At 40.9% G+C, this 26,462-nt stretch overlaps 5 protein-coding genes across 7 annotated transcripts in view; all 5 read right to left on the reverse strand.

Annotated features, from left to right (window-relative positions):
* Window positions 1-26,462, reverse strand: part of LOC147304777 (homeobox protein Hox-C10a-like) — a 43,932-nt gene that overhangs the window by 8,553 nt on the left and 8,917 nt on the right. The window contains exon 3 of one of the 2 annotated variants that reach the window (XM_086277016.1): window positions 11,343-11,629. The exons of the other annotated variant lie outside the window; for it this stretch is intronic. The gene's annotated coding sequence lies outside the window, so the exon portion shown is untranslated. The remainder of the gene's footprint in view (window positions 1-11,342; window positions 11,630-26,462) is intronic. 2 annotated transcript variants of the gene reach the window in all.
* On the reverse strand, window positions 180-3,415 carry hoxc5a (homeobox C5a). The gene is made up of 2 exons (XM_086277027.1): window positions 2,487-3,415; window positions 180-1,232 (listed from the first exon to the last, which is right to left on the reverse strand). Exons 1-2 carry the CDS (start codon window positions 2,959-2,961, stop codon window positions 1,024-1,026), a joined length of 684 nt encoding a protein of 227 aa, XP_086133153.1. The 5' UTR covers window positions 2,962-3,415; the 3' UTR covers window positions 180-1,023.
* Window positions 3,409-7,510, reverse strand: hoxc6a (homeobox C6a). 2 transcript variants are annotated; one of them, XM_086277024.1, is made up of 2 exons: window positions 5,557-7,510; window positions 3,409-5,086 (listed from the first exon to the last, which is right to left on the reverse strand). In XM_086277024.1, the coding sequence occupies exons 1-2, from the start codon at window positions 5,951-5,953 to the stop codon at window positions 4,776-4,778; spliced, it is 708 nt and encodes a 235-aa protein (XP_086133150.1). In that variant the 5' UTR covers window positions 5,954-7,510; the 3' UTR covers window positions 3,409-4,775. The 2 variants fall into 2 exon arrangements, with proteins under 2 accessions (XP_086133150.1, XP_086133151.1); XM_086277025.1 differs by having other exon boundaries at window positions 3,410-5,083; window positions 5,557-7,509.
* On the reverse strand, window positions 14,766-18,676 carry hoxc8a (homeobox C8a). The gene is made up of 2 exons (XM_086277023.1): window positions 17,910-18,676; window positions 14,766-16,558 (listed from the first exon to the last, which is right to left on the reverse strand). Exons 1-2 carry the CDS (start codon window positions 18,343-18,345, stop codon window positions 16,242-16,244), a joined length of 753 nt encoding a protein of 250 aa, XP_086133149.1. The 5' UTR covers window positions 18,346-18,676; the 3' UTR covers window positions 14,766-16,241.
* Window positions 22,020-25,813, reverse strand: hoxc9a (homeobox C9a). The gene is made up of 2 exons (XM_086277022.1): window positions 23,936-25,813; window positions 22,020-22,887 (listed from the first exon to the last, which is right to left on the reverse strand). The coding sequence occupies exons 1-2, from the start codon at window positions 24,477-24,479 to the stop codon at window positions 22,643-22,645; spliced, it is 789 nt and encodes a 262-aa protein (XP_086133148.1). The 5' UTR covers window positions 24,480-25,813; the 3' UTR covers window positions 22,020-22,642.

The raw sequence follows: 26,462 nt of genomic DNA on the forward strand, positions 1-26,462 counted from the left end.
TGTGAGTCAATGAAAATCTGTTGATTTCGTGGCTCAAATGGGACAACGCATTTATAAATGGCTTTGATAGTGAACTGAATTCCGCCAGCCAACCCTCGAAATGTGTTTTAAATAATAATAATAATAATAATAATAATAAATAATAATAAACGTGCATGCTGACAGCAGGGAATTCCCTTACTTTTAATGAGTCTTTATTGGTTACAATCAACGAACAGGCCATCTATCAGTTATTGTAGGCCCAGTGTTAATCAGGCACCTTAAGTTTACAAAGGAGGGAAGAGAAATTGTTCCATTGCACATTACAACATTATCACAAACAGCCACTGAATTGTACATAATGATTCAAGAGTCACAAGAATATGACAGACAACAGGGATGGTGTCTTCACACGAAATCCACTCACGAGGACATTGCTTATTGAACACACATTCAACAGCATCCTAAATGCAACATGTCACAGAGTAAATTTCAAAGAAAAAGAAAAAAATGGAGAGAAGTAGTATTTGTAAGACAACTTAACTGTTGCTAAGGATTTTCAGATAAGTCAGAATTAGTATTTATTTTGACTTTATTTGATTCACTGACCCCTTTGATGCATGGTGATATAAAGATGGGAGCTATTCAGGTTACCTCTCGCTTACATAATTTAAAAACATTTTATTTTTTTTCTTCTTTTAGTGTTTGTGTGCACCTTTTCAGTGTACTGCAGACCAAAGCTTTGCAGCGGGACGGTTCCAGCTAACCCTCGACCCCCTGTTCCTCTCGTGCAGTAAAGTGAGGCTATCATCGCATGGGCAGCAAATTAATTTAGAAATGTAAACCGATTGATCAAAGTGAGCGATATTCAATACATTAGGTCCCAAACTGCAGCAAGTGACACATAATTGGTGATGAAGCACACAGAGCGGTGTCGTGATGTCATTGCTCCTAGCAGTTCATCCGAAGGTCAGGCGGCACTCCAGCATTGTGCAGTGAGGGGCTGAAAACGTGCTGCATGCACCGCGTTCGCTGATGCCATTTTTACTCCTTCACTTTGATTTTTGAGTCCTTCTTCCACTTCATTCGTCTGTTCTGGAACCAGATTTTGATCTGCCTCTCGTTTAGACACAGAGTGTGGGCGATCTCTATGCGCCTGCGGCGGCTCAGGTACCGGTTGAAGTGAAACTCTTTCTCCAGCTCCAGAGTCTGATAGCGGGTGTAACTGGTCCTGGACCGCTTACCCTCCGATTCTGAAGTGGTATTAAAATAAGTTAGCTTTCAGCAGCATTAGAGTGGAAAAAAATAAGTGGAATATAAATAATAGGCTAATAATATCATTACATTCATTACTATTACATGTTATTACAAAGCCTGGATACCCATAAGCACTACAAGCAAGGATCCATTAATTTAAATCCCCTTCAACCCCCATTTAAAAGATCAAAAATCTTTATATAACCTAATTTTAACCTGATATTACTTACTGTGGACTTGTGCAATAAAAATTTATGTTCATGCAGATAAGGATGGTTAACTAGACCCTTAATATAAATATGCTCAGTGCAGGGGAAGAGGGCCCACTTAATCCTTTCACAGCAAAACATAAAAAATACAAAATATTACTTAATGCATCTTATCATGATTTAATGCTTAGAAGTTGATAACTAAAAATATGTGGGCCTCTCGATAAAACCCTGGCCTCGGTTTAATAACGATGCACTGGAGTAGGATGTTGTGGGGGAGAAGCAGATATGTAAACTATAAAAAAAAAAAGAGGGGGGCGGGGGGGGGGGGGGGAGAAAAAGTGGGTTGAAGAAAGTGATGTTTTCCAGATACTTTTTTCAGATTTCCGTGGGTACATGCGTGCAAAGCAACAGAGCTGTGCTTTTGGAAAAAATAAAATAATTTCAACAACCCTGCAGTGTGTTTCTATATATTTGCATATGGAGGCTCATAATAAAAACAGCATCTTTTGCAGCAAATGTGCTCCCTGTACGTCTCGCTGCCTCAACAGTACGCCAGTGGTTTGAAGGCATAGAGAAGAAGCATGCCTATTCAGATCTTTTAGAGGTGAAAAGTTCATGATTGGGTCAGGGCATTGGTGTTTGACAGAGTTCAATTTAAGGCTAAAGCTCCTCTCTCACAGTGTGTGTGCTGATGCAAAACACATAGCTAGACCAAGTCTATAAACGAAGCATGGCAAAAACTAATACTTAATGCTGCATTTGTAATATTATTCCATAGTTTTATCGCATTTTTGTTCTCTTATCCAATTATGCCACCATAAATCACAGCGCAGATCACATCTTCACCGTAACAGAGCAGGTTTACGAGCAATGGATGCCTTTGTCATAAAATTTATGACCGCGAGTTTTTATTATTTCCTGCGTTTGGCCTATAAAACTCAAGAGGGACACTGGAACGGGCAAAAAGAAGTGTTGTAGCGTTAAGGGTGAATAAGGGAAAGCATCTTAGCTGCACTTTAGAAAATATGCAAACTTTACCGTGGCTCATGTGCAGTTTTGTCATCCATGGATAAATCTGTGGTCGCTGCTCACTATCCTCAGGCTGGTTCACGTTTGTGTTTCGTTTCACGGACTGCGTGTTATCCGCGTTTCTGTCGCTCTCCTGGCTCATGTTGCCGCCGGATTTTGCGCTTCTCTCCGGGTCTCTGCCAGCCCCACGTCCGAGCAGCTTACTGCTGCCGTAGCTGAGCCCGCTGGCGTCCACAGACGAGCTACTGGAGACCATGGTTATTTGTGGTCCTGACGGGAGTGGAATATCCGTATTGCCACGCAGGCTAGTTTTCATCTCCTCCCGTTGAACAGAGGTCGTGGGGACGGGACAAGAGAATATCCCGTTCACATTAACACCCTCATAATGGCTGGACACGCGCCCAGATAGATCGAAACTAAACATAGTGTTAGGAGAACTTGTCTCGCTTGTTTGCCTGAGACTGGAGCTGTCAACAGAGCTCATTTCAAACTACCACCGACACTTTCTTTTTAAACTAGACAGGGCTGCGGGCTACACGTTGCGGGTATTTCCTTGTTTTTGTTGATCATTGCTTTTCTTTGTTGCCGCTTTTGGAAAATTCACAGCTGTCTGCCCTAAAAAATAATCCAGGATTTATAGGTGGAGTAGGCTTTGGTATCTTTTTTTAATTCTTGATCCGACGTGGGCTGCCCAAATATGGGGTATTTGTACGGGATCACGTGCGCATGTTGGCCAGTCATAAATTGGCTTTGATACTCAATGGGGATATTGATGAATAGGAGAAACGTGTCCGGTAAACTTTGAGCTGTTGGTTGTTGAGGACCAGGCAGGGATCTTTAGCGCAAAAAGGGCAGGACAGTAAGACAAGAGCGTCATCTGGTGTCTGGTATGGGGCAAGACGGTCAAGACCGGTCAGCTCTGTGCCCTGGACCGGCTGCCAGTCCACCATCACCAATAATAATAATAATAATAATAATAATAATAATAATAATAATAATAATAATAATAATAATAATAATAATAAAGCTAGGTTAAAATATATCTACGCGGATGGACTTGAAACGTGAACGTTGTTGGGAGTTTATATTACTACAGCTACGGGGATGTTATCGTGTTTAACAGTAGCTTAACAGTAGCTAATTCCTGTGCCATACCAATATCGGCGTCGAACAAACAGGTCTCATGTTTTGGAGAAACAAAAATTGCTTAAAAATATATGTTTAACGTCAAATCCTCCCTTTCTTGCCTACACAGCCTCCGGACCAAACAGGCCACGACAAAAAAATCTTTAAAATTTAAAGAAAAGCATAAGAAGAAAGAAATAGCAAACTTTCACAGTCCACGTTTAGGAAATCTCTTCGTATTTTTATTACGTATTTAAGGGATCTGTCTTCATCTGACTCATGAAACAGACAAGACAAAGGTGAAAGTTTTACAAACATTTTATTCCGTGATACACAGTTATGACAAAACATTAATGTTTGACTCTCAAACAAAGGTGAAGAATTACTAGTGTACAAATCTATCTCACGAGGAAGCATGTTGTGTCAAATGGTCAATAATCTTATGTTATGCAGCGTCTACCAAAGCGGCTAAATGCACATTACGTTTCCACGGGATTTACGTTATATACCGTTACTTTTATCATGTACAGACATTATGGTTTTTGTTTGTTTGTGTGTGTTTGCGCGCGCGTGTGTGTGCGTGTGTCTGTGCGTGTCTGTGTGTGCATGTGTGTGTTCGGACTGGAGACTACTACTTTTAGTTTGATGCAGGGCCCATTTTCCTGCGGACGATTCAAGTAATAGATTACATTGTGATCAAGTGTCCGCCCGCTCTTTTGCCTCCATGGAATGTGCATGTACAGTAATGAGTTTAGTCAGATCAACACTGTATTATAGTGAGGTGATCAAAGAGTTTCACAGTGATGGATGGGGTGTGTGAGAGGGGGGTAGGTAAATATACAGATTTCCTGGCATAGGAAGATAGGTAGAAATTAATACTTCTTTTTATTTCCACAATACAAGTGTGATATTTGCAATAAAAAACAAAACAAAAACAAAAAACCCTCAGTTCTCCACACAACACAGCGGCCAAACTGTGGCTGAAATAATTTTGGATTTCTAAGGATCAACACTCCTGTGGTCCAACACGAAATAAAATTGGTGAGAGCTGCGTGGTAGCAATCATGCGGTGAAGTCGCTCTCGAGTCCATGTAGATTTTTAGGTAGTTATGTTGGTTTGTAATGGTCATCGTGTGGTTTTTTATAATTTTTTATTATTATTATTATTTTGAGCTATTCTTTCTTCTTGTCTTCATCCTTCCCTTCTTCCATTGCGCCATTGCGTTCCTGCTCTTGAGACGCTCCTGTCTGTTCAGTTCCTGTCACCGTGGAGGTCAGGTTGCTCTCTTTCTTCCATTTCATGCGTCGGTTCTGAAACCAGATTTTGATCTGCCGCTCTGTTAAACAAAGCGCATTCGCGATCTCGATGCGTCTGCGCCTGGTCAGGTAGCGATTGAAATGAAATTCCTTCTCCAGCTCAAGCGTTTGGTAACGAGAGTATATTTGTCGTCCTCTGCGTCTGTCTGTCCCGTAGCCGACTCCTGCTGGGAGACAAAGTAAAGTCACTCATTTAAGCGTTAACAGCGCGAAGTCACGTTTGGATTTCAAATAAAACGTGCCTCTGCCTGGAGTCTGTTCATACTTGGAGGCAACTGAGCATAAGTTGGTTATTTTTTTTTGCCTCGTTGTTAGATTCATAATTGCAATCTAAATCCACAGAGAAAAATAAACGCATTTTAACTGGAAGGGGAAAATATATCTCAAAGGATATCTTTGCTGTATTATCTAAAATTATTAAAGCTTCTTAAGTAGTCTCTCTATCTCACTCTACTGATTATGGCTACTATATCATTCTTAAAATGAAAGCTGTTTGTTTGCACATGTTAAGGCCCATCTACAAGTCGAGGGGATACAGTAATGTTTTATGGGGCCATAAAAAGTAACTTGCTCTCTTGGTAAGACATATCGTAAAACTGGCCCATTTCCTTAATTTATTTGTCGTAGTAAAACTCACCGCCGTGTGAGTTCATTCGCTGCATCCACGGGTAGATCGGGATGTTACTTTTCTGCTCCTGAGCTGCTGCTCTTCCTTGATCCAGACTGTACTCTTGAGCAATGTGGCTTTGTGTATTGAGTCCCATATTTGTTTGTCTGCAGCTGGGAAGCACGTCCTTGTCTTGAAGAAACACGTTTGATCCATACTCATACTGTGCCCTGCCAGACCCAAACACCACATTATCTTGAGGAGAGTAGAAAGGTGCATATATCCGATTCTGGGTCACAGCGGCACCGTACGACGAAAAATGTCTAACTGTGTCATAGGTGGTGGAGTTTAGGGGTACGTTAGGCAAAACATCTTGACCACCGGATAAATGGCAGGAGAGCGACGGGTTCGCGAAATAAGAATTCATACCTTGCTTGTAACCCTCTCTCCAACTCTCCCCACTTCTTTATCGGTCTCTTTTCAATCTCCTTCTCAGTAAATCTCTGTGTCAACCAACCACACCTTTCTCCAAGGTCTTCTTTTTTTCCTCGACTTTCTGCCTCTGTAACTGGACGTGAGCTACTTTGAGGATTCAATATTATTAATTTCCAATCTCCGGTTAAGACGCACAAACCCGAGTGTTATAGCCGAGGCTTGGCTCGGTGAGAGACAATATGACAATGTCAGCTGACCATTCTCAACCAATTGAGAGGCAGGAGTTGAGGAGAAACTGTAGCTTTTAGCTCAGAGCTTGAACATTACGGCTAAATGTCGATAAACACAACGTAGACTTGGAGTGGCACACTATACAGCTTGGCTGAGTGAGAAGTTTTTGGCTTGAAGTTTATGAGCATGTGTCGTTTAAGCAGAAAGCAAGATGGAAAGCGTGGCCAATGTCATTCAGGACAGAGACCACATTCAGAGGAAGGAAGGAGATGGAGAATTCTAATGAAAAACACGTGAAATATTATACAAAATGCCTATTAAATAGTGACCAATAGAAAAAATAACACGGATATTAAAGCTGTTTACTAATGCAAAGCCATGAACTGTCATACTAAGTTTTCGTGTGAGTGATCTTGTGTGCGCATGTGTGTGTCCTATACCCAGTTTTAATCCACAATACAACATACACTGCTGTTTATCTCAGCCATATCAACAACTTTCCAATTTCCATGCTTTTGCAGTGACCTGGGGGAGGGTGTCGGCGGTAAGAATGCGTTTATGGTCTCTCTTCTGTGAGGGCAATAAAACAAGTGACGTTCCCCAGCTCACCAACAACTATCTCTGCAGCAAAGCCTTGAAACACAGGCAGCAATCTCTCCCGCTAAGAATCAAAAAAGCACTGCACAGCGTGTGGAGGCAAAGCAAAGACAAAATCGCGTGCAGGACAGGTATGGCACAGAAAGGGGAAAAAAGAATGAAAAAAATGCTCCTGTGAAGATGACTTCTGCCACCATCTTGAAAAAAGAATCCAATCAGTTGTGCGATCGTGCAAACCTGCTCATCAATGCTCACTGCTATTTCTCAGGTATAGTCTGTTCAAACTCACAACAAAGAACACTTTACTTCAAATTAATTAAGCAAAAAAATGTAATAGGCAACATGTTAAAATGCTTATGCAGATGTTCCAGTCTCTTTTTTCTCTCTCTCCTTGTGATCGTGCTTTGACATTCCTGTGACACACACAGAGGAAACGGGAACCGATTATTATCTCAGCACCAAATGATGGGTTTGGAAATTACTTTAGAGGCGTTTTGCAGAATTCTAGAAAAACTTGATCACGTGTTTTGACCTAAACGAGCTGCCTCCAAAATCTGCATTAGACGAGATCGCAGTGCGCTAATTTTCATTTTCATTTTAGAAAAACTTTTCAGATGAATTAAAACTAAAACGCCACACGTGCTTTCGAAGTAGTTTTCCAAATTAATGTGGCCGGTTTTTGTTTTGTTTTTTAATTTACTTTGTTTAAAAAAATTTTTTAAACAAGCCGCATCAGATAGCAATATAATAATAATAACAACAACAATCAATAACGCTATTGAAAAAGTCTGTTAAACGCAGCCCCACTGGCTGCAACAGCCTATTGGTTCACCTCATTGATTTCTTCAATGGAGTGAATTCGTGCAGCCTAAACGTGCAACAGTGTTTGGTCTGTTGTTTGGGATCCTGAATAGCCCATAAAAGAGACAAGAACAAAGAGAAGGAAGTAGCTGGTGCAGTAAAAGTTTCCCTTCAACTATTTGTGACCATATGTGACATCCGCGTCGCACAGATTTGAGGCAAATAAAGCGCAAAAGTTGGAGCCTGCAGTTTTCCTAAATTTCCGTCCTGGGACTGTTCTTTTTCCCCTCTTCTTTTTGATATCCAGAAACGAAATCACTTGATGACGGAGGTTAAACCAACACTTATAGCAGGAGTAAACTACTCGGGGTCCCAGTTTGTTTAGTGAACTTCTACCCTTCAGTGTGGTGTAATTTCAAAGGAGACCAAATTGTTGCAAACATTAAAAAAGTCAGTTCCCCCACTTTGACTGGAACTTGAATCCCACCAAAGTAAATATGAACAAAACGCAAATAAAATTGAAGTTTGTGATATTATATTTTTAGTCAATCCGCCCTCATGGTGGCAGAAACGGAATGTGCAATAGATTTGTGAAAGCTTTCCTTTGTTTCACCATTTCTGCTGTCGTCACCAAGTAGTCGGCATAATTTATTCCACACTGCAAAGTGTTTCAGATTAACACAATTTTCAGCAATCTCTATTCCATCAAAATCCACTCGAATTATTTGAGTTCTCAACCACAGATTTTCCTTATTGTTATTTACAGACACACACACACACACACACACACACACACACACACACACACACACACACACACACACACACACACACGAAGAACAGAGCGGTCTGTAAACTTTGGGTTGTAAATAAAAGCTGAACAGTAAAGCCAATGTGTGGACTGGAGAGACTGGAATGCAGGAGAGCTTGTGTCAGTGTGCAGAATTAGAAAGGTCATTCTTTCCCTTGTGTTTTAGTGTTTTATTGCGGCCCGTGAGGCAAATTACACGCACGGCATTTGATGCAGGGAGGAGAGGAACCGTTTGGTGCGCGTTTCCACAATTTTTAAAAGAACATTATGTCCAGCGACGAATGCGTGAACCAGGAAAAGTAAAAATATAAAATACTATCAATACCCTAACATCCTGTTTCTAACCATGGGAATTAATAAAGATCATTCATAATTAATTCCTCAGTGTTATATGCCCTGAATTTGTAGTTTTATATGGTGATGCGCAACCAAGGCATAAACTAAGCTATTATTATTATTATTATTATTATTATTATTATTATTATTATTATTATTATTATTATTATTATTATTATTATTATCATTACTGGTTGAATTCTTACGCTTTGATGTGTTCTTGTGCTGAAGGCCTAACTTTGATAGCCCGCGCTCTGCAGCACAACATGGCCCATCAACATCTACGGTTGCTTCTATTTTTTTCTTAAACACAGCTTTCAATATCCAACATCACAACATCACTCAGCATTAGTTATACGGGACCCTTAAAATTTCTACATTATCGGCCATGATTAAAAACGCAGCAAGAGGGGCAAAGTCTGGTCATCCTCTGATGCTTTTTCCTCTCCCCCGCTTCTAACCTTACTAATAAGGAGTAATTCACATACTAACAATGTAAAGCCCTCTATAAGCACTTTACCATCGCTGGCTAGCCCAATTAATGTCCGGAAGTGTTCGACTTTATGCTCGTTAAGCACTCAGGAAGCTGTTGCCCAATGAGCGCATGTTGATCCACACATCATAAATTATGGCCATTAGTAGGCAAAATTTTGGTCCTGTCGGGATTTGTAAGTGAGGTTCTAAATGTGGTGATGCGGACAGATTCATGACTTCATGGAGTTTAATGCGAGCCTATCTCTGGGTTTAAAAAACACTGCAGGGCAAAACAATGGGCTGTGGTTTTCCCTTATTATTTCAACCAAGATTTACCTAACAACTCAAATGGCATCTATTAAATGGGCCCTCTTTCGCTCTCTCCCTCTGTCTTTCTCTCTCTCTTCTGCAGGCATAGTGCTGGGCAGCAGCGGACACGATCCATTGCAACAGCAATGTTTCATAAGGGAAAAACAAACAACGTGTTTAACAGTAGGTTATAAGAATTTAAAGGCTTTCACAACGAGGCTTTGCCAATAATTGTATTTTACAAGATTGAAACGCTGGACTGCTGAGACAGAAACAGATCACGTCGCTTTATTACATAAAAAATATTTAGTCTCTACACAGAGAAGAGAGGACAATTCCTCAAGCTAAGCTTTGATGAAACAACATCGCCAAACTTCAAATGCACAGCCTGCAGTCTCCCACACGCACACACACACACACACACACACACACACACACACACACACACACCGTGTTATTTAAGATGTCTTTGGATACTTGTGCAATGGATACACTTCGTATATATTTTGTCTTACACTGATACTCCAATTCATTATCCTTCTGTTTTTTACTGAGGCTTTCGTGGTTTCTGTCTCTCCCACACAAACACACACACGCACACACTTGACGAGTTTAAACCTCATTCTGTGCTTTTTTTCATATGAAGTCCAGAATAACGTAAAATAATTGATCTGGATTTATTTTAATCAATACATTTATTTAATTGTTTTAGTATTTTTAGACGTGTTTGAAAGAAATTTGGGGAAGTGAAATGTATATGATGCAATGTCCCACCATTCATGCACAATATGCTATAAACAATGCACTGTATACACTCATTCTGTCTCACTTATGACGACACATTTGCTACTGTTAAATGTCCACTGCTGTTGCTCTTGGTGTTGTTGATATTGTGCATATTTGATACAATTTTGAACTTATTACTTACTCGTCCTATTTTATTTTTTTTTCCCGGTGGTGTAAATAAAATGAAATGTTAACTCTCACGAATGTCGTGGCGTGCTTATGTGACAAAGCAATATCTTCTACAAATCACTTCATCTCATCATGCTAAAACGAAAACAATAAAACAGACGAATCTCATTCTCCAAAGTGACAACAACAAATCAGAAACACTCCTCGGTGTCAGGTCGAGCAGTTACTCGCTGGCAGCAGTGTATCAGCTGACATCCGCAGTGAACCGCCGCCGAAAACCAGCAGCCATAAACATCAAGCCTCAACACCCGCCCACCTCCACATATAACGCCTCTTGTCGCTAGGGGGCACTGCCGGGAGACACCAGTGTGTCACTGTGTACATACTGTGAGCCTATGTGTTTCTCGTGTGTGCGTGTGACATAGGGATGTGTGAAATTGCTTATAGATGTTATGCAGGCTTCTGGCAGAAACTGGGTTAAACGTGTGGCAGCAGATGTGAAAACAAACCATAATTAGAGAACATCAGCCAGAAATTAATATCATTCGTCACTGCCTGGTGAGAAGGGCCTATGTGAGTGATGAGAAAGTTTACTATCACAAGGCAATCAATTACATCGGGTTGGCACAGCGCCTTTAAAAATACACACTGGATGTAGGCTGAAGCAGCCACTACCCACACAGGTGCTGCCACATCAGCCAGAAAGAAATAATGACAACCGCCCCGGGCTTCAGCACCCTCCCAGGCTACAGGTCAGGTCACAACTACACTGAATAGACACCTTCAGTTCTCATGATCTCACACGTTCATAATTTTCACAATCATCTCAACGCCACAAGGACCAGCCGATTGAGAAACAGATCATTAAACAGTTAAGAAAAGCAGCTAGTAAAGTGTATAATCTTACCCCCAGCAGGCTCTCCACAATTTCGAGCGTCACTGTGGTCCAACAAAGCAGCTGAAGGGTCACGATGGCGAGTGGGATATATCAACACAACGCACATCTCCTCTGTGCTGCTGGCTGTGTTCACATTCCGGCGATAAGCAGCTTATGGAGACAGGGTGTCTGCCGGGAAAAGTCTTTTCTAGCAGGCTTTCTTCTTCCATTTGCTGTCCCAGTGGTTTTATTGCCTCCGGTGGGGGAATAAACGCAGGCAGCGGCTGGTAGAGGCGGTGACTGTCCCGAAGATCTCACTGTCAGGAAGTCGGGGATCGGGTGAATAACACGCGCGGCAGTGCCAAGATGACTGTGCAGCATTTTTTTTTTTCTTTAAATATTACAATAAAGGGAAATAATATGTTTCTACGCCCCAGCTTAGTCTGCTGCTGATACAGGGGAAGGACCAGAGAATAGACAACAGCATAAAGTTCATGTTCATAGCGCCTGTGCCACGTGGCTCGCTTCAGCCAATGGCAGAAAGGATTCAGTCGTAAACTTTTATTACTCAGCTGTAAATTTCTCCTTTTAACAACCAGGAATGTTTGCACCCATCTTGTCTTTCCTCTCTTTTTTCTTCTTCTTTTTTTCGATTGAACAAAACTAAACCACCAATAATATAATACATGACAGCGAAATTCCCCATATGTCACATATCAGACATGTGTCAAAATATGACAGTTCCCCTGGTGGATGAGCTCTATGCCAAGATGTCCCCCAGACAAGTTGGGAACGTGGAAATAAAAGTGTGTGAGTGCGAAGGCGAGGTAGGGGAGTAAGAAAAGGACAGAAAGCGACGGAGACGCAACTAATTAAACTTCAATTAGGCTAAACTCTACTTCCATATAAGGGCCTGTGCTTCTCATACGGAAGCAAACAGATGTCAGGATAGTCTGCACCTCACATCCAATATCAAATACGCAGACACACCAGGTGCAAGCATAATATCAAAAATTATGCCTGCTGCAAGTCATTTGTAACAAAATATACATTTTAAAAAGCAGTTGAGATTTGAGCTGGAAAAGAGAACACTCTGTTATGAAAAGAAATATACATACACTGCAAATGTTGTGCAAACCTTTAACGAAAGCTAACATCAGCACACGCAGAAAGAAAACAAAATATCTAATCGCTGCGCGTAAAAAAGTTAGGAGGTTAGGTGTTTTTTTTCTTAACCTTCAGCAAATATACTGTATCCTAATACTTGCGTAATAACAGAGAGACACGGATCAAGATGAGAACAACAGCAGACGTATTATTTAATTTAACACTAACACGCAGCTTTGTATCTCGTAAATCCTTTTACAGGAAGTCCTCTGGCTTCGCCTTGAAATAATCACCTGATGTGTCGTTTGATGGCGAGTAAAGCGCATTCTCTACAAGCTAAATAACTAACAAAATTTCCCTCACTTACTAGTTTGAGTGGTGCATCTTGTCCTTGCAGGCCGTCATCGCCACACGGAGCTGAGGCACACAAAAGATGCAGGCCGAGCCGCGTCTTTACCACCGCCAATAAAGTTTACAGCAGGTACACTTAACTTTATTGGTAATGTCAACCCTCTGTTAAAACTACACACACACACACACACAGAGAGAGAGAGAGAGAGAGAGAGAGAGAGAGAGAGAGAGAGAGAGAGAGAGAGAGAGAAACACACACACACATTCACACAAAGGGGTAATACGGGATGCTGGATAGCTGTGACTAAGGGACACTTCCGGAAATTTTCTAGAGACAAAGCGCACGTAAACAGAGAAATAAACACCCTGAATTAAAAGGTTGCGCTTTGGCGCAACACTGTTTGATCCGAGAGAGAGAGAAAAAGTCACTGTTAGGGGGAAAGCCATAAAAAGAGGAGACGTGAAAGACTCCGACATCTTTTGGTCTCAGTCTGGATTGAGATGAAATGGGAATGTTTGATTGAAAAATAAGTTTCCAGTTAATGTGGATAAGTTTGCGTTTTTGCGAATAATGTTCACATAAAAAGCCTTGAACACTGCTTTCGTTCTGTCTTCCTTCGTTAGGCTGTGTGATGTTGTTACCCTTCAACACTATTTATTTATATTTATTAATTCATTTTGTTCAAATAAAAGAGGTCTGAAGCACAACAAGAGGTTAGTTCGTTTTTTGTTTTTTCCTTTTCTTTACAAAAGAATTCTTAGATGAGGATAATTTTCCAATTACGAGTGTGGGCTTAAATATAAATAGTTTCAATCGCACATTTCAATATGGACACTTTTTAACTACACATTATAAAATCCCCTAACACTTACTCCTTGGCATTGCATTTGTGTCCACAATGTTCCATATATGCACTGAAGCTTATTTGAACCGTTTACAAGTGAGCAAATAAAAAGCAACAGACTTTGAATAATTTAGCTGCCTAACGCTGAAATTCGGCAGCTAAATTATTCAAGTCCCGGGTCATGTTATGGTGTATTTACTACTATTATTTACTTTGAAATTACGTCTAATATTGCATTAAACTTGCAATAAATGCATTTTTTAAAGAAACAATATGTTGAAAATCATTCTGTTCTCAATTTGAAAAATTCAGATCCGGTTAAAAAAAGGGGGGTGAGGGGGGAATCAAACCGAGAGAAGGGTGAGGTCGAATTTCATGTTTTGAAAAAGAGGGTTCAAATTTCTGTTGAGGGCTAATATGATAGAGCAAGTACTGGTATTTTACCCCGTTAACAGCACGTTCAGAGACCCACATTGGTGTACCGTTTGATATTTATCGCAGTTTAGTCCTACTTGAGTGTGTTACTCAGATTTCACGTTGTCTGTTCACGTCCTCTGTCTATTACAACCCGTCATCATGAAAACCAGCTGGACTGCCGAAGAGAGATGTTACCTGTTACCTGCACTTGGCCTCCCCCGTTCGCTTTGATTTCAGCGCTCTGGTGCTTTTCCGGCGGATTGTCTGGACACAAGATTCACGCAACACCTTGCAAATGTATGGCCTCTGACAGATAAAGCCTCCCTCAAGCTCTGCCATTACTTTGTTTGATTATTAACATAGCACGTCAAATGTTTGCTCATCTCATCTCTCAAACAGCAATCAGTCATCCCGAGATTCATTAAGGAAAGCTTCGTGTCCTCCCCGAAGAGAGGAAGTTTCTTATTAAGAGGATGAATCAAATACGACTCAGGCTTTGGAGAGTAGGCCTGCTGTGAATGGGATTCGCTGTCTTTCCTTAAAAGGTAAAGGGATACATCCGCAAACGCGTGTCTGGCGCTTTTTTAATCGAACTGTTCTGAAAGTTTAAATTGGGAAAACTTTATTTAGGAGGCTTCTGCACTATCTTCCCTCCTGCCGAAGCACTTTTTGGATGCACAGGCTGAAAATCGAGGCATCATCAAATCATCAGTTTTGAATTATTCAGGGGGCTTTTCTGTTGCACGTTATCTACTTACTGTTGTCCGTGCATGAAAACAGGGGTTCATATTGAACTCTTTACAGTGTGTAAAAAAGAAAATACTACCCTGCATATTTTCACTTCACCTATGTCTGCATGCATTTGTTTTGTGTACACGGAGAAAGGGTGGTGATGATGTTTGTTCTAACAACAGAGTGCACAGTCTTAATAAAACCAGAAATGATAGTGAGCCATCTTGTTTATTCGTGATTTTACATCAACAATGGCGGGGACACACAATTCCGTCTTTCACAGGAGAAACACCAGAAAACGAGCATATTGTTAACATCAATATATAACAAGACGTACATAAAGATTATATTCAGTGCAAAACAACTACGCTATGTCACCAGCACATTAAAATAAAAATTCCCTTACTTTAAAATCGTTGTAATTGTAGCTGTTGTTATCATACACAGTACATGTGCGTTATAGGCAGTTTTAGTTGTTGGGGAAATAGCTTGCGATCAAATCAGAGCGATGCCATAAATGTGGAACTGTAAATTCTGCAAAGGCAAAGCTCTGAGTTTTTAGGTAGTGCTGTGGTACAATCTCAAAAGTGTTTACTTGGCTTTGAGCTAAGTGTCTTCCCAAGACTCGCAAATTGTCTTCAACAAGTGTATACTGTTTGTTGGGTAAATGCTACATACATAACTTAATAATATAAGGTCGATATAGAACACTTTAAAATTAAAACCATATGAAATCTCTATATTCAGAAATCTCTATTGCAATTTCCCCAGGTTTAGGTAGCATCAAAGGATTCCAAACGATTGCATTTCCCTGGTAATCCTAGAGAAAGATGTCTGAGGAGCTAATGGCTGTCACATGAAAACGAGTAAAACAGTAACAGTAACAATTATAATAATAAAACTTGTGGTTTATACAGAGGCTGCTAGCCAATGCAACTGTTGCGATGATGTTTTAACACTTACTACTAAGTTATAGGCCTACATTTTTTTTACAATTTCAGAAAGGCTACTTTGAAGTGATGTCTTTTTTTATGTAGGCTATAATCTATTTACAACACAGGTCGGCGTTGGTCATGTTTTGATCTTATTTGGCTACGTTTTTGATACAATTATTATTAAAAGCAAATTTGTAAAAAATAGCTAAGCCATTTTCCATCCAACATGCGTTTTAATTTACCCTCCCTTATTTTTTTAAAACAATGGCCAGAGTTCTATGGAGAAAAAAAACGCTACAAGCGTTTGTAGCTTCTACAGAAAAATCCAAATGGTAATGCGCATCATGTTAGGATAAACGAAAGAATGGAGAATTTTGTCTATTTATGACAGCAATATTGGTGGGATTCCTGATCCCTCTTGACAAAATAGAAGGGTGGTCATAAAGTTGACGCTCTCTGCCTCCTTGTGACTCTTCGTCTGTTTATGGGACCTCTCCTTTTTTCCTCTTTTTCACCCATATAACCATAAAAGGACCATAAAATCACTCCTTGGTCTCTTCTTTCTCTTCCGCTTCTTTCTCTTCTGCCTCTTCCCCTTCACCGTCCTCGTTCCCCTCTTCTTCGGCCTCGGCTTCGGCCTCTCCTCTTTGACCCGGAAACTTGTCTTTGTTGTTCTCTTTTTTCCACTTCATCCTTCTGTTCTGAAACCAAATTTTCACCTGTCGCTCGGTGAGGCTCAGGGCGTGAGACACCTCGATCCTTCTCTTACGGGTCAGGTAAGGGTTGAACAGAAACTCCTTCTCCAGTTCAAGAGTTTGGTAGCGACTGTAGGTTTGCCTCCCATTCCGTCTTCCTGGGGCTTGAAATATGAAATAAAGCCAGAGGTTAACAGGGCTCACCACGATCTCCCCATAAAGACATTCAGATGGCTGATAATTCTTTCTGAATTTACTCATTTCCTCTGCACAATCACTAACCCATTTCAGCTCTCACACATGCCAGATCACACTCAATGAAAAGAAAGAGCGAGTAGATGTCTTCTTGCAGTGTTAAGCTGGGTAAGTTAGATTTTCCATTAGCAGGAACATATATCAGTGTACACACAGACCACCCACAATAGAGTCCGTAGTTTGCTTGGGATCTGCAAATAAATGTCTTCAAAGTAATAATAATTTACACACATGTCTGCTTCATTTACAGTTCATTCTGCAGGTCTGATGCAACTTTACAACCACATCCCCCAAGAGTTAGTGGAGTAGGATATAGTATTATTACTTTGAAGTTCAATTTTTAATCTGTACACGAAGGTAAAATTGCTCTACATCCCCCATCAATTTAATGATGTTAAAACTCTACGAACAAAATCTATATACTCCTCCATGTCAGATTGGGAGGGGTGTTTACAGAAACTACACTGTTTCCTCTTGCAGCAGAGCCCATATAAACTTGACTGACATTTTCATTCATACTCATACAGGAGGACAATAACTAGGTAGGTAAAAGTATGAGAAGACAGAGATAAAGTTGGGGACGATATTGGGATGCATGTCTCTGAGCAGAAATGAAAAATGAAGCGCACACCTGTGTGGAGCTAAAGTAGCCTTATAGCCTGGACAGAGAAATCCATGAATGGAAGGGGTAATATCTACAAAGCCCTTATGATTATGGCTGTATGTGTCTGAGCCTACAGTGGGCCTGTGGGTCAAATTACCCCCAAAACTCTAAAACCCGGATTCTGGATAATCGTGGTATGTTGTGTTTTAGCTAACCCCCCTGTCACTCTGCATGCTGCTAGTGTGCATGGTATTATCGTATTTTAGACTACGACTTATCCATCCATTCTCATAGCTCTATTAGAGTTTGTGAAATATCTTATGTGAACGATAATTGACTTCAAAGAGCGTGTCATGTGGCTGTAATCAGCAATTCAGCGTTTAAAGGCACTTTGAAAAGCAACCATTCAGCCCTGTATGGGCATGTGCTGCAGAGTAACAGCAGCCTGCACTTCAGGTTCTATGTGCCCCATCATGTTCTCTGACTTATTTCGTTTTATAGTTTAGAGACATACTCTTGTACACCCTATGTATTTAGCACACATGCACAATCACACACACATACACACACACACGCACAGACAGGCGGATACACAGTGACACGCGCGCACTACACGGCAACACTGAAAGAATAGGAAAAATTTGTATGATTCTGACCGTGGGGTCTCATCCAAGGAAACATAAGACTGGGAGAGGAGTTTTGATTTAAGTGGCCTTGTCCTTCTCCGGGGTTAGAGCTGCTCGACGATTTACAGTCTGGGTATTGCGCTAGGCTTGCGTCTTGTTGGGTACCATAAAGCGTTTGCCTTGGAAGGGCTTCATATCCATAAAATTTCGTTGCGTCTCCGTGGCAAGCCAAAGCGCAGGGGTTTTGCTGGTATCCGGGGTTGGAGATCCCCGTGGTCCCGTGGTGAAAAAAGTCCTGCACATGATGGGATGGGTGCTGAAAGCCCGGTGCGGCTGCTCCGGGTCCGTAAACTAGCGTGTGGCTGCGGGCAACGCTTTGTGGAAACCTGCAGTCGTAGTAAGTTGGCTCCAGTGACTCGCTGCCTTTGTATTTAGAAAAAAGAGGGTTAACAAAATAGGAGCTCATGTTTAGTTAGCATCAAGCAGACGGGCTCTCTCGCAGCAGAATATCTCCTTTAGGATGATGGCAGCCTTTTGTTTAGGGTCCCAACTCGCACAGCGCACACAAGCAGACAAACCGGAACTAGGAGAAACGCTGCCCCTTTGGACAATCTACGGCAGCTCACTCTCTCTGAGCCGTTCCTCTCATCGGATTTCTCCTCGCAGTCGTGAGTGGGTTTTTTTTCCAGGTTTTGCAGTCTCAAACCCGGCTCATGGCATGTGCTTTGGATGTGTGTTAGCTAAGGTTACAGCTGGCTCGCTCGACCGGCACAGTCACAGGCGCTGCTCTTTTCTTTCTTTTTCCTTTTTTTAGATTCCCACCCAACCACCCCCACCACAGGCTCCCTCACCCTCCTCCAACCTCACCCCCCCACCCCCCACCCCTTCATCTTTCCATGACCGGTCAGACGTGGGCCCTACGTATATCCACCTTGAGAAAGGCTTCACTAATCATAACCAACAATCTAAGAGGCTGTAAATATGATCAATGTTAAGTTTATCACACAAAAAAACCTTTCTAACAAGCTGAACAATTCAGTTGTGAAATGGTTACGATATAAAGACGATGAAGCATGATACATTTCCTGTGTAGTCTGAATTTATAGTTTTGCTTCTTTGTATGGGGGTTATGAGCAGGGAGGATTTCCCCTCTTTCTAAGCGGATTAAGCTGCTGTGATGAGGTATTTTTATTTTTTATTTTTTTTCTATCTAGCCCTGAAGGTTATATACAAGTTCCCAGAAAACAGTTGGCCTTTCTTGGGCTCCATTGGGTCGGGATGATATTTGGGAGTTTATCAACAGCATTAAAACGGTATTAAAAATAAAAACAACACAGATTCGGAGCTATTCAGTCCCCCGAGCAAAACACCGAATTGAAGACAAAACATTCCTCGATGCAAAACCGTGTAGAGTCCAAGGCGACAGATTTCCGCCAGGCGCTCCAAAGCACCGATGCACGCAAATACAAACACGACCTATGAATGCTATAGGTGCCATTTACTGACCCCGTAAAACCGACGAGGATGGGCAGTAAATCTCACACGGGGGAGTTCATAAAATTTAACATTGAATGTTTAGGTGCAATCAACTCGCACGATTCCCAGCTCAGTACTCGCGTGGTCTCTATGCCTGTGTGGGTTTTTGTGTGGTTACTGACGGTTTCTACACATCATCGTAAAATATGAAAGGCGCACTGGACGAATTTATAGACCTTTCACACTCTATAAATATGCAGATTGCTAATCACTTGTTGGAGAATTTGAATTGTTGGTACAGACGTTACAACCGACACGGACTGAGGACTAAAATGGTACAGGTAGCCCTTTCTTTACTGGACATATTATTATTATCATTATTATTATTATCATTATTATTGTTATTATTATTGTTATTATTATTATTGATGCAGCGGTTTATGCTTTTGCTGCTTTTGTTATCGATGTGTTGCTTTGTTGCCATTTATTTATTGCACTGATTTTATGTTACAGATGCAACTGTTTAAAAACTGCTAATAAAGGAGTCTCTGGCTGAATGTGATTTTCGGCTCTTTATTAATTGTGGATTTTTTAAATACTTTTTTAAATAAAGTGTCTCAGTCTGGTTTGAATTTACAGCTTGAAAAGCAGAGGCAGCAAATATAAAAACACACAGATTATGCATTATTATGTATTATGCTTAATTAAGTTTTTGTAAAAGGCTATGAACATGTACTGCATGTATATTGCAGATATGATTTTGCGTTTTTAGAATTGAGCACACAACTACCACCCACAAAACAGCCGTATTAACTCATGAATCCACAGACAATGAAAGAAGCTACAAAAAAAAACGAGTGAATAACAAAAGCATAATCTTTTTTTCTGAAGTGAAAAAAAGATTACTATATTTGCACAGATTGTTTGGCCAGCACAACAACCAGCTGGCTGCATTCCGGATTGCTGTTCTGTGGCCTATTACACAAAATGTGGTTGGTGGCCATATCTGTCATTTTGTCATCGATAGGTTACTCTTCACTCTTCAGCCAAACCACAGAGCTGTAAAAAAGCTCTTCAACGCAGACACACTCCTCAAAACGTGGACATACAGCGTCATCTAGTGTCGAAATGTGTCATTAAACCTGAATAACTCCACCAATCAGCGACAACTGCTATGTGGCCAGAAAGGGTTGAATGTATAGAGGATGTGTGCACCCTGTATTTTTCTTTAAATAAAGTTAAAGCAGTTAATTACCGTGGAATCTATAAAACACGCGCCTTCTGTCTTCGTCTTGCTTGTCTGTAGACTTGAAATAGTTGCTGTGCTGTCGTTTCCTGTCGTGGCAGCTGATCACTTTTATACAAGAGATAATAGCGCTCTGCAGCACTCACATTTATGCACAATGGTTATTGACTTTTCCCATCTAATTGTAGACTAATAGACGACTCATATGATGAAGTGCAGGGGGTTTTGCGGCTGGCCCAGTCAGGCAAAAGTCCCCAGAACAGTGCGCATGCTTCTCCTTTGAACGAGTCCACCACCAGCGTCCATTAAAACCATAAAGTAATTTAGCCCAGACGTCTAGCCAGTTAGTCGAGTTTGCTTTGTTGGTCTGCATTTGAGACAAACAGCCGAGCTCCAACAGGGGCTGTAAAACTGGCATTTTTGTCCAAGCAGAGCGGAAATGCACTGGATTGGGCTTTGAAATTACAGCATCCTGCCCGTATTGTTTGCCACCACAAAAAGGCAATTTAGGTCTATCCCAGGAAACAAATGCGAGACATGGGAAACTGTCTCTCGCTTAAAACGAAACTTTTCAAATCTGGTCTCAGATTTTCTGATCGCCAATGAGCCTGGCAATGCAATTAACATTTAGTTAGAAATTGTGTTTAATTGGTGGTTAATGGGTTTTTTAGTACTCTTTCGGAAACTGCACAAATGTGGTTGATGGGCTACTTTCAACTCATATAGGGCATTGACCTAATAAAGAAATAAATATGGTAAAAACCTCGTGCATTCATCTCTGTCCCTATAAGAATATTATATGAACAATTTAAAAAGGATCGCCTATTTTAAGCCAGCATTTAAAATGTTTTGGTACATTTTAAAACCTTAAAGAGACGTGCTTTTGGGAGAAATTTATATTAAAAAAATTACTATGTATTTTGTTATTGATATAAAACATAATCAATTCTGCGTTGAGAGTTTTTTTCAGGTCTACTTACTCTCCTAAAATGGATAACGTATAAAACGGTATGAATGTGAATGTTTGCGACTAAGAAGCTGTAATTAAGACACAAGTGCAAAGCGATGCCAAGCAAAATTAAAACAATGCTGTCCCAGTAAAGCTTTAAATAGGCTACGCCAAACTTTCTATTTCGCCATTATTTGTAATAGCAGAGCTCATTTAGGCCTTTAATGTAATGGGGGCACACTCAGCGGCCAAAACAGTGCGTACTAAAAAATGTGAAGGAACTTTTATTAATAAATCAACCGTCTTTTGCGTTTGTAGTTTTGGTTGGGTCCGTTTTCCTGTTGTTTTGAATTTCAGAAATTTTTGTATCCATTTACTTATTTTCTAGTACGGGGTAATACTGCTTTGGATTCCCCTGTACAGCCGTGTAGTCTGCTAAATCCGATCGCAAATACAGTCTGCAAAGCCACAATAAACACAGAAAACAAGAGCTTGGGATTATGGTTATATTTGCAGAGGTCTATATCTACACTCTATAATTAAACTCGTAGGCTACAGTCAAAAAAAGGAGAAAGAAAATGTGCACAAATACAGCTACAACTATCACAAAAATACAAGACAGACATGTCGACCGCAGATGTTGCTGTACAAAATACTACACCTGCACAACAGCGTACAAAGAAAATAAACATGAAAGAAAACATTCACAGCATAAATTATGGTTTTTGTGAAATTCAAAGGAATTCAAGTATTCTCTTTCTCCGGACAGTTTAAGCGTATCCAAACTGCGCTTCTTTAATTTCTTTTACAAAACCACATATCTCGAAGTGAAAGCAAAGTGTAATTCTCTCCTTAGAGGTTTTCCGTTTTCTTTTTTCTTTCTTTTTTTCCTACTTAAACGCTCGACACATAAATGTACACTAAAAAATAATATTCGGCATCAAACAGTCTGGAAGTTAAGGTTAATACAAAAAAATCCAACAAAGGTGATAAATATAAGGAGGAGAGGGGCGCTTGTCGTGTGTTTTGGTACATCTGTGCTGTCCATTAGACTAGTGGTTATTGTTGGTTGTTGTGTCACTGTAGTCCACATTATTGGTCTTTGCTGTCGGTCTTTTCTTTGTTCATCTTCTTCATCTTCATTCTCCGGTTCTGAAACCAGATTTTGACCTGCCTCTCAGTCAGATTCAGCACTCTGGCGACCTCGTATCGGCGGTCTCTTGTAAGGTACATATTGAACAGAAACTCCTTTTCCAGTTCGAGAGTCTGGTACTTTGTGTAAGGACATCGCTTCTTCCTTGTGGAGCGGGCGTGTATCCAATTTGCCACAGGGTTATCTGCAAATACAAACAACAGCAATGATAAAGACAGAATAACAATATAAAGCTAAATTGTGAAACAGATGACATCAGCATTAACTGTTCGGCCTTTTAAAAAAATAAATTGAATGAGCCCCTGGATTTATAGGAAATCTGTGGACTCATCAGAAAGTGCAACAAACTGAAAACAGTGCCAAGGCACACACAAGTTTGGGTGTACGTCGTTAAAGCTAAACTGCCAGTTAACATTTTAAGGAAAGATTCTCAGTCTTACACTTTCCAAGCCTCCACTGATTTGCTTCCTTGTCCCCTTAACTTGTGAGTAACACCGTCGTAAAATACTCAATGCGCTTATTCACTTTATTGGCCCATAAAATGGCCCGTGGTTCAAGCCTTTACAGGTCCGTGGTGAAAGTCCTCGAGTATGTCCCTACATTCCTCAAGTTGTCTGAAAAAAAGAGTCATGTGAATTTGTTTTGGACCCAGAGAAGAGAGCAGATAGTCATATGCATGCATCTCTTCACTATGTGAGAACCGTTTTTATTTCCTTTTATTCCATCTGGGGGTCAAACAGAGCCAGAATGTGGCTTTTCCACACGGAAAGGGCCCATCTAACAATACAGGACTTAAATTCGGCTTACAAGGTTTGCTGTGCCATCTTTAATAGCACGGGGTCAACATAAAGTCGTAACAATGCACCATATGACGAATATGGATTCTTAAGTGAGTTTAGGCCACCTTTAGAACACCTTGCATGTGTTTTAAGCTTATGCAACATCCTCCCAAATTCAACGTCTTCCTGTAGGTTTGAGTCCATGTTAACAACCCCGTCTGGTTTTATTGCCCCAATATTAGCCCAGAAGCATTTGTCTTTTATAGTTCCTAAAGCTTGCTCCCTATAGCAAGGAGCGATTCAGAGCTGAGCTGAAAGGAAGAATGCAGCAGTTTATAATTTTACTTTTAAGCAGGACGTTCAAATGGCTCTGAGCAAAAGCATATTTAAAGCTATCCCAAAAAAAAAACACCCACCGGGTTGTAAAAAGATCGTATAGGCGCATGAACTTACTCGGATCTAGCTCCGGTTTCTCATCTTTATGTTTTCCTGAAGCCATGAGCTCCGACTCAGGAGAGGGGAGATTCTGCTGCGTCTTGTCTCGCGTGTCAGTGGATGAGCAGTACAGATAATCCGTGTAGGTCCGTCCGCTGGAGCCGAGACACTCGCCGGCTCTGTGTTCTTGAAATGCATCGGGCTTCAACCCGTAGTGCCTGTTGTTCCCCGGATAGCCATGGAAAGGCACGGCGCCTGATATCGGCTCCAGCCATGACCGCACATATCTGGAGTCTGTGCCTAAGTGAGGTTGGTGACTGTATGGATGGTAAACCACTGATGACTGGGAGTGTACAGGGGCCCAGGAGGTGGAGAAGACGGGTGGCTTGGGTGCGAAGCTGCAGGAAGGATAGTCAGCACACTCCGGTACTAGCGACGTCGGACGAGGACCGGCTGGGTGCGAACCGGGCGCCGAAAAACGAGTTGCAGTAAGGACATCGTCGTTTTCATGGTTGATCAAGGAGTCCACATAATAATTACTTATGGGACCCGTGGTCGACATGTCGAAGCTTCACCGACTCTTTTACATGCATCCGATTATTATATGGAGTGTATGTGTACTTTTTTTTATCTAGCCATAGAACAATCAAGGCAGGTAATTATTTCTCAACGCTTCCCGGGCTGCTATTGGCTGCCTCACCAACACGTGATTATATTTACCCCCACAAAAATTGTACAGTGGATCAATGCGCCACTTATCTTGGGATACCAGTACACATAAATCGGATTAAAGAATATAATCTTTTACTATTTTTTCTCGGAGGCACAGAGGCAATTCCAAAAACTATGTTCTTTCATGAAGAAAATACGCATTTGTAGTTCTAGTAGTGGATCTACCTCTAGTCGCACAACAGACCTGCGCACATTACGTCTAAGAGCAAGGCACTATTTGATGGTGTAATCAATCTTTGTCTGGCAAAATCTACCGTAGCGCCATGCTGTTGCAAGGGATAGTATTACAGCAAAGTGTTTACCGAATCGTTTACTCTTATATCTTTATCAAACCACGCTTTAAAGCACGTTTGATAAAGCGGAGGTGTTAGAGTTTCCTGCGGCATGAGGTTTATTTCTTAGGAGAAAAGCCTCCACGGTGGCTAGATATAGCTGGATTGGATACTGGAGAGACTGAATCAAAAATACGAGGATGTAGCATACGCCACTAATAAAGTTTGCACTGTTTTAACGAGGATACAGCAAACATTTCCTAAATGGGATCTGCAGAGATAGGAGAGGTGGGGATTCAGATTCTTGACAAGCAGCCCACTACGGCGCGCTATATTCGGCTAGTGACCGTTCATGTTTTTATGCCCATCAATAAATTTTAACGAGGACCATTTGATTGTTCATAAATGTGTCGTTAATAAGACTGCATCCGAGTTCCTCGCTCAACATTAAACCGGCACCACCACCACCACTATGAGTATCTGAAACAATTCATATGAAACAAGAAGGGCCGAAGACAGCAGAGCGGACTTTGGAAGCAGAAGAGGTAAAATGGTTCATTAAAAGGCTAACTGTGAAAGCTTTAATGACAGGGGTAATGTTACTGTTGTATCCAGTGGCATGAGTCTGCTGTTTTTGCCCTGCAATGCACATGGGTAGCTTGTCAGTTAGCAGGCAGTGAAACAAGAATTGATTCTTAAATAGAGATGCAGAGACACAGCAAATAGAAGAGGATCAACTATACGGTGATACAGGAGCAACTAAAGTAGCCACCGGCGTCATACAGAAGAAAATATAATGCATTTGCGGAGGGTGGATGAGGTAGATAGTATAGATGTTGAATTATTAATTCCTAAAAGCTGCACACGTTCCAGTGTGTGTGTGTGTGTGTGTGTGTGTGTGTGTGTGTGTGTGTGTGTGTGTGTGTGTGTGTGTGTGTGTGTGTGTGTATGTGTGTGTGTGTGTGTGTGTACCCACACTGTTATATTTTGCCCATATGTTGTATTTGGACTATTTAATCTGTTTTATGCAGTATTTATTCTTTTATGTGCAACTGCAGGTTTAATGTTTCAGATAATATCGTCTCTGCTGTGGACTAGTTGTTTATAAAAGGAATTGAACTGGCAAAAAAAAGGTTAACTGATTGCAACCTTTAAGACAAGAAATCCATTTTGGGACGTGCAAAGCTGACAGTTATGTGCAAACGAGAAAATATGTGGTGTGGAAGAACAAGTCACACTTCACTGTGGCAAACATTATCTCAAACTGGGCTAAAATACAGTTTCATGCACTGAAATATACGAAACAAGAGTTTAACAACAAAGAAAGAAAGAAAAAAGAGCGAAAAGAATGATTGTAATAAAATGATAATTATCCCAATTTGCAACATCTGTAGCGTTGGCGTTTAAAAACGAGCCTTTGTCAGCGCCAGGCTAAGGAATAAACGATGTCGGTAATTATCCTAGATCAGCTAGAGTCAAAATACAGTTTTACATTTGTTGATTAACCGACATGATATTCAACATTTTGGCTTCGTGGTGTA

This window comes from Aulonocara sp. 'chitande type north' Nkhata Bay, linkage group LG20 (genome assembly GCF_057382095.1).
Source record: "Aulonocara sp. 'chitande type north' Nkhata Bay isolate Kocher_YH1m ecotype deep benthic linkage group LG20, A_spYH_male_GT1.1, whole genome shotgun sequence".
Lineage (NCBI taxonomy): Eukaryota > Metazoa > Chordata > Actinopteri > Cichliformes > Cichlidae > Aulonocara > Aulonocara sp. 'chitande type north' Nkhata Bay.

Bases quoted from the DNA above. Each gene is read 5' to 3' on its own strand.
- hoxc5a (XM_086277027.1), bottom strand. From the start codon at position 2,961: ATGAGCTCTGTTGACAGCTCCAGTCTCAGGCAAACAAGCGAGACAAGT. The intron at 1,233-2,486 runs GTAAAGTTTGCA...ATACCACTTCAG, and splicing joins AAAACTGCACATGAGCCACG to AATCGGAGGGTAAGCGGTCC.
- hoxc6a (XM_086277024.1), bottom strand. From the start codon at position 5,953: ATGAATTCTTATTTCGCGAACCCGTCGCTCTCCTGCCATTTATCCGGT. The intron at 5,087-5,556 runs GTGAGTTTTACT...TTTGTCTCCCAG, and splicing joins GCGAATGAACTCACACGGCG to CAGGAGTCGGCTACGGGACA.
- hoxc8a (XM_086277023.1), bottom strand. From the start codon at position 18,345: ATGAGCTCCTATTTTGTTAACCCTCTTTTTTCTAAATACAAAGGCAGC. The intron at 16,559-17,909 runs GTCAGAATCATA...TCATATTTCAAG, and splicing joins TCCTTGGATGAGACCCCACG to CCCCAGGAAGACGGAATGGG.
- hoxc9a (XM_086277022.1), bottom strand. From the start codon at position 24,479: ATGTCGACCACGGGTCCCATAAGTAATTATTATGTGGACTCCTTGATC. The intron at 22,888-23,935 runs GTAAGTTCATGC...TTGTATTTGCAG, and splicing joins GAAACCGGAGCTAGATCCGA to ATAACCCTGTGGCAAATTGG.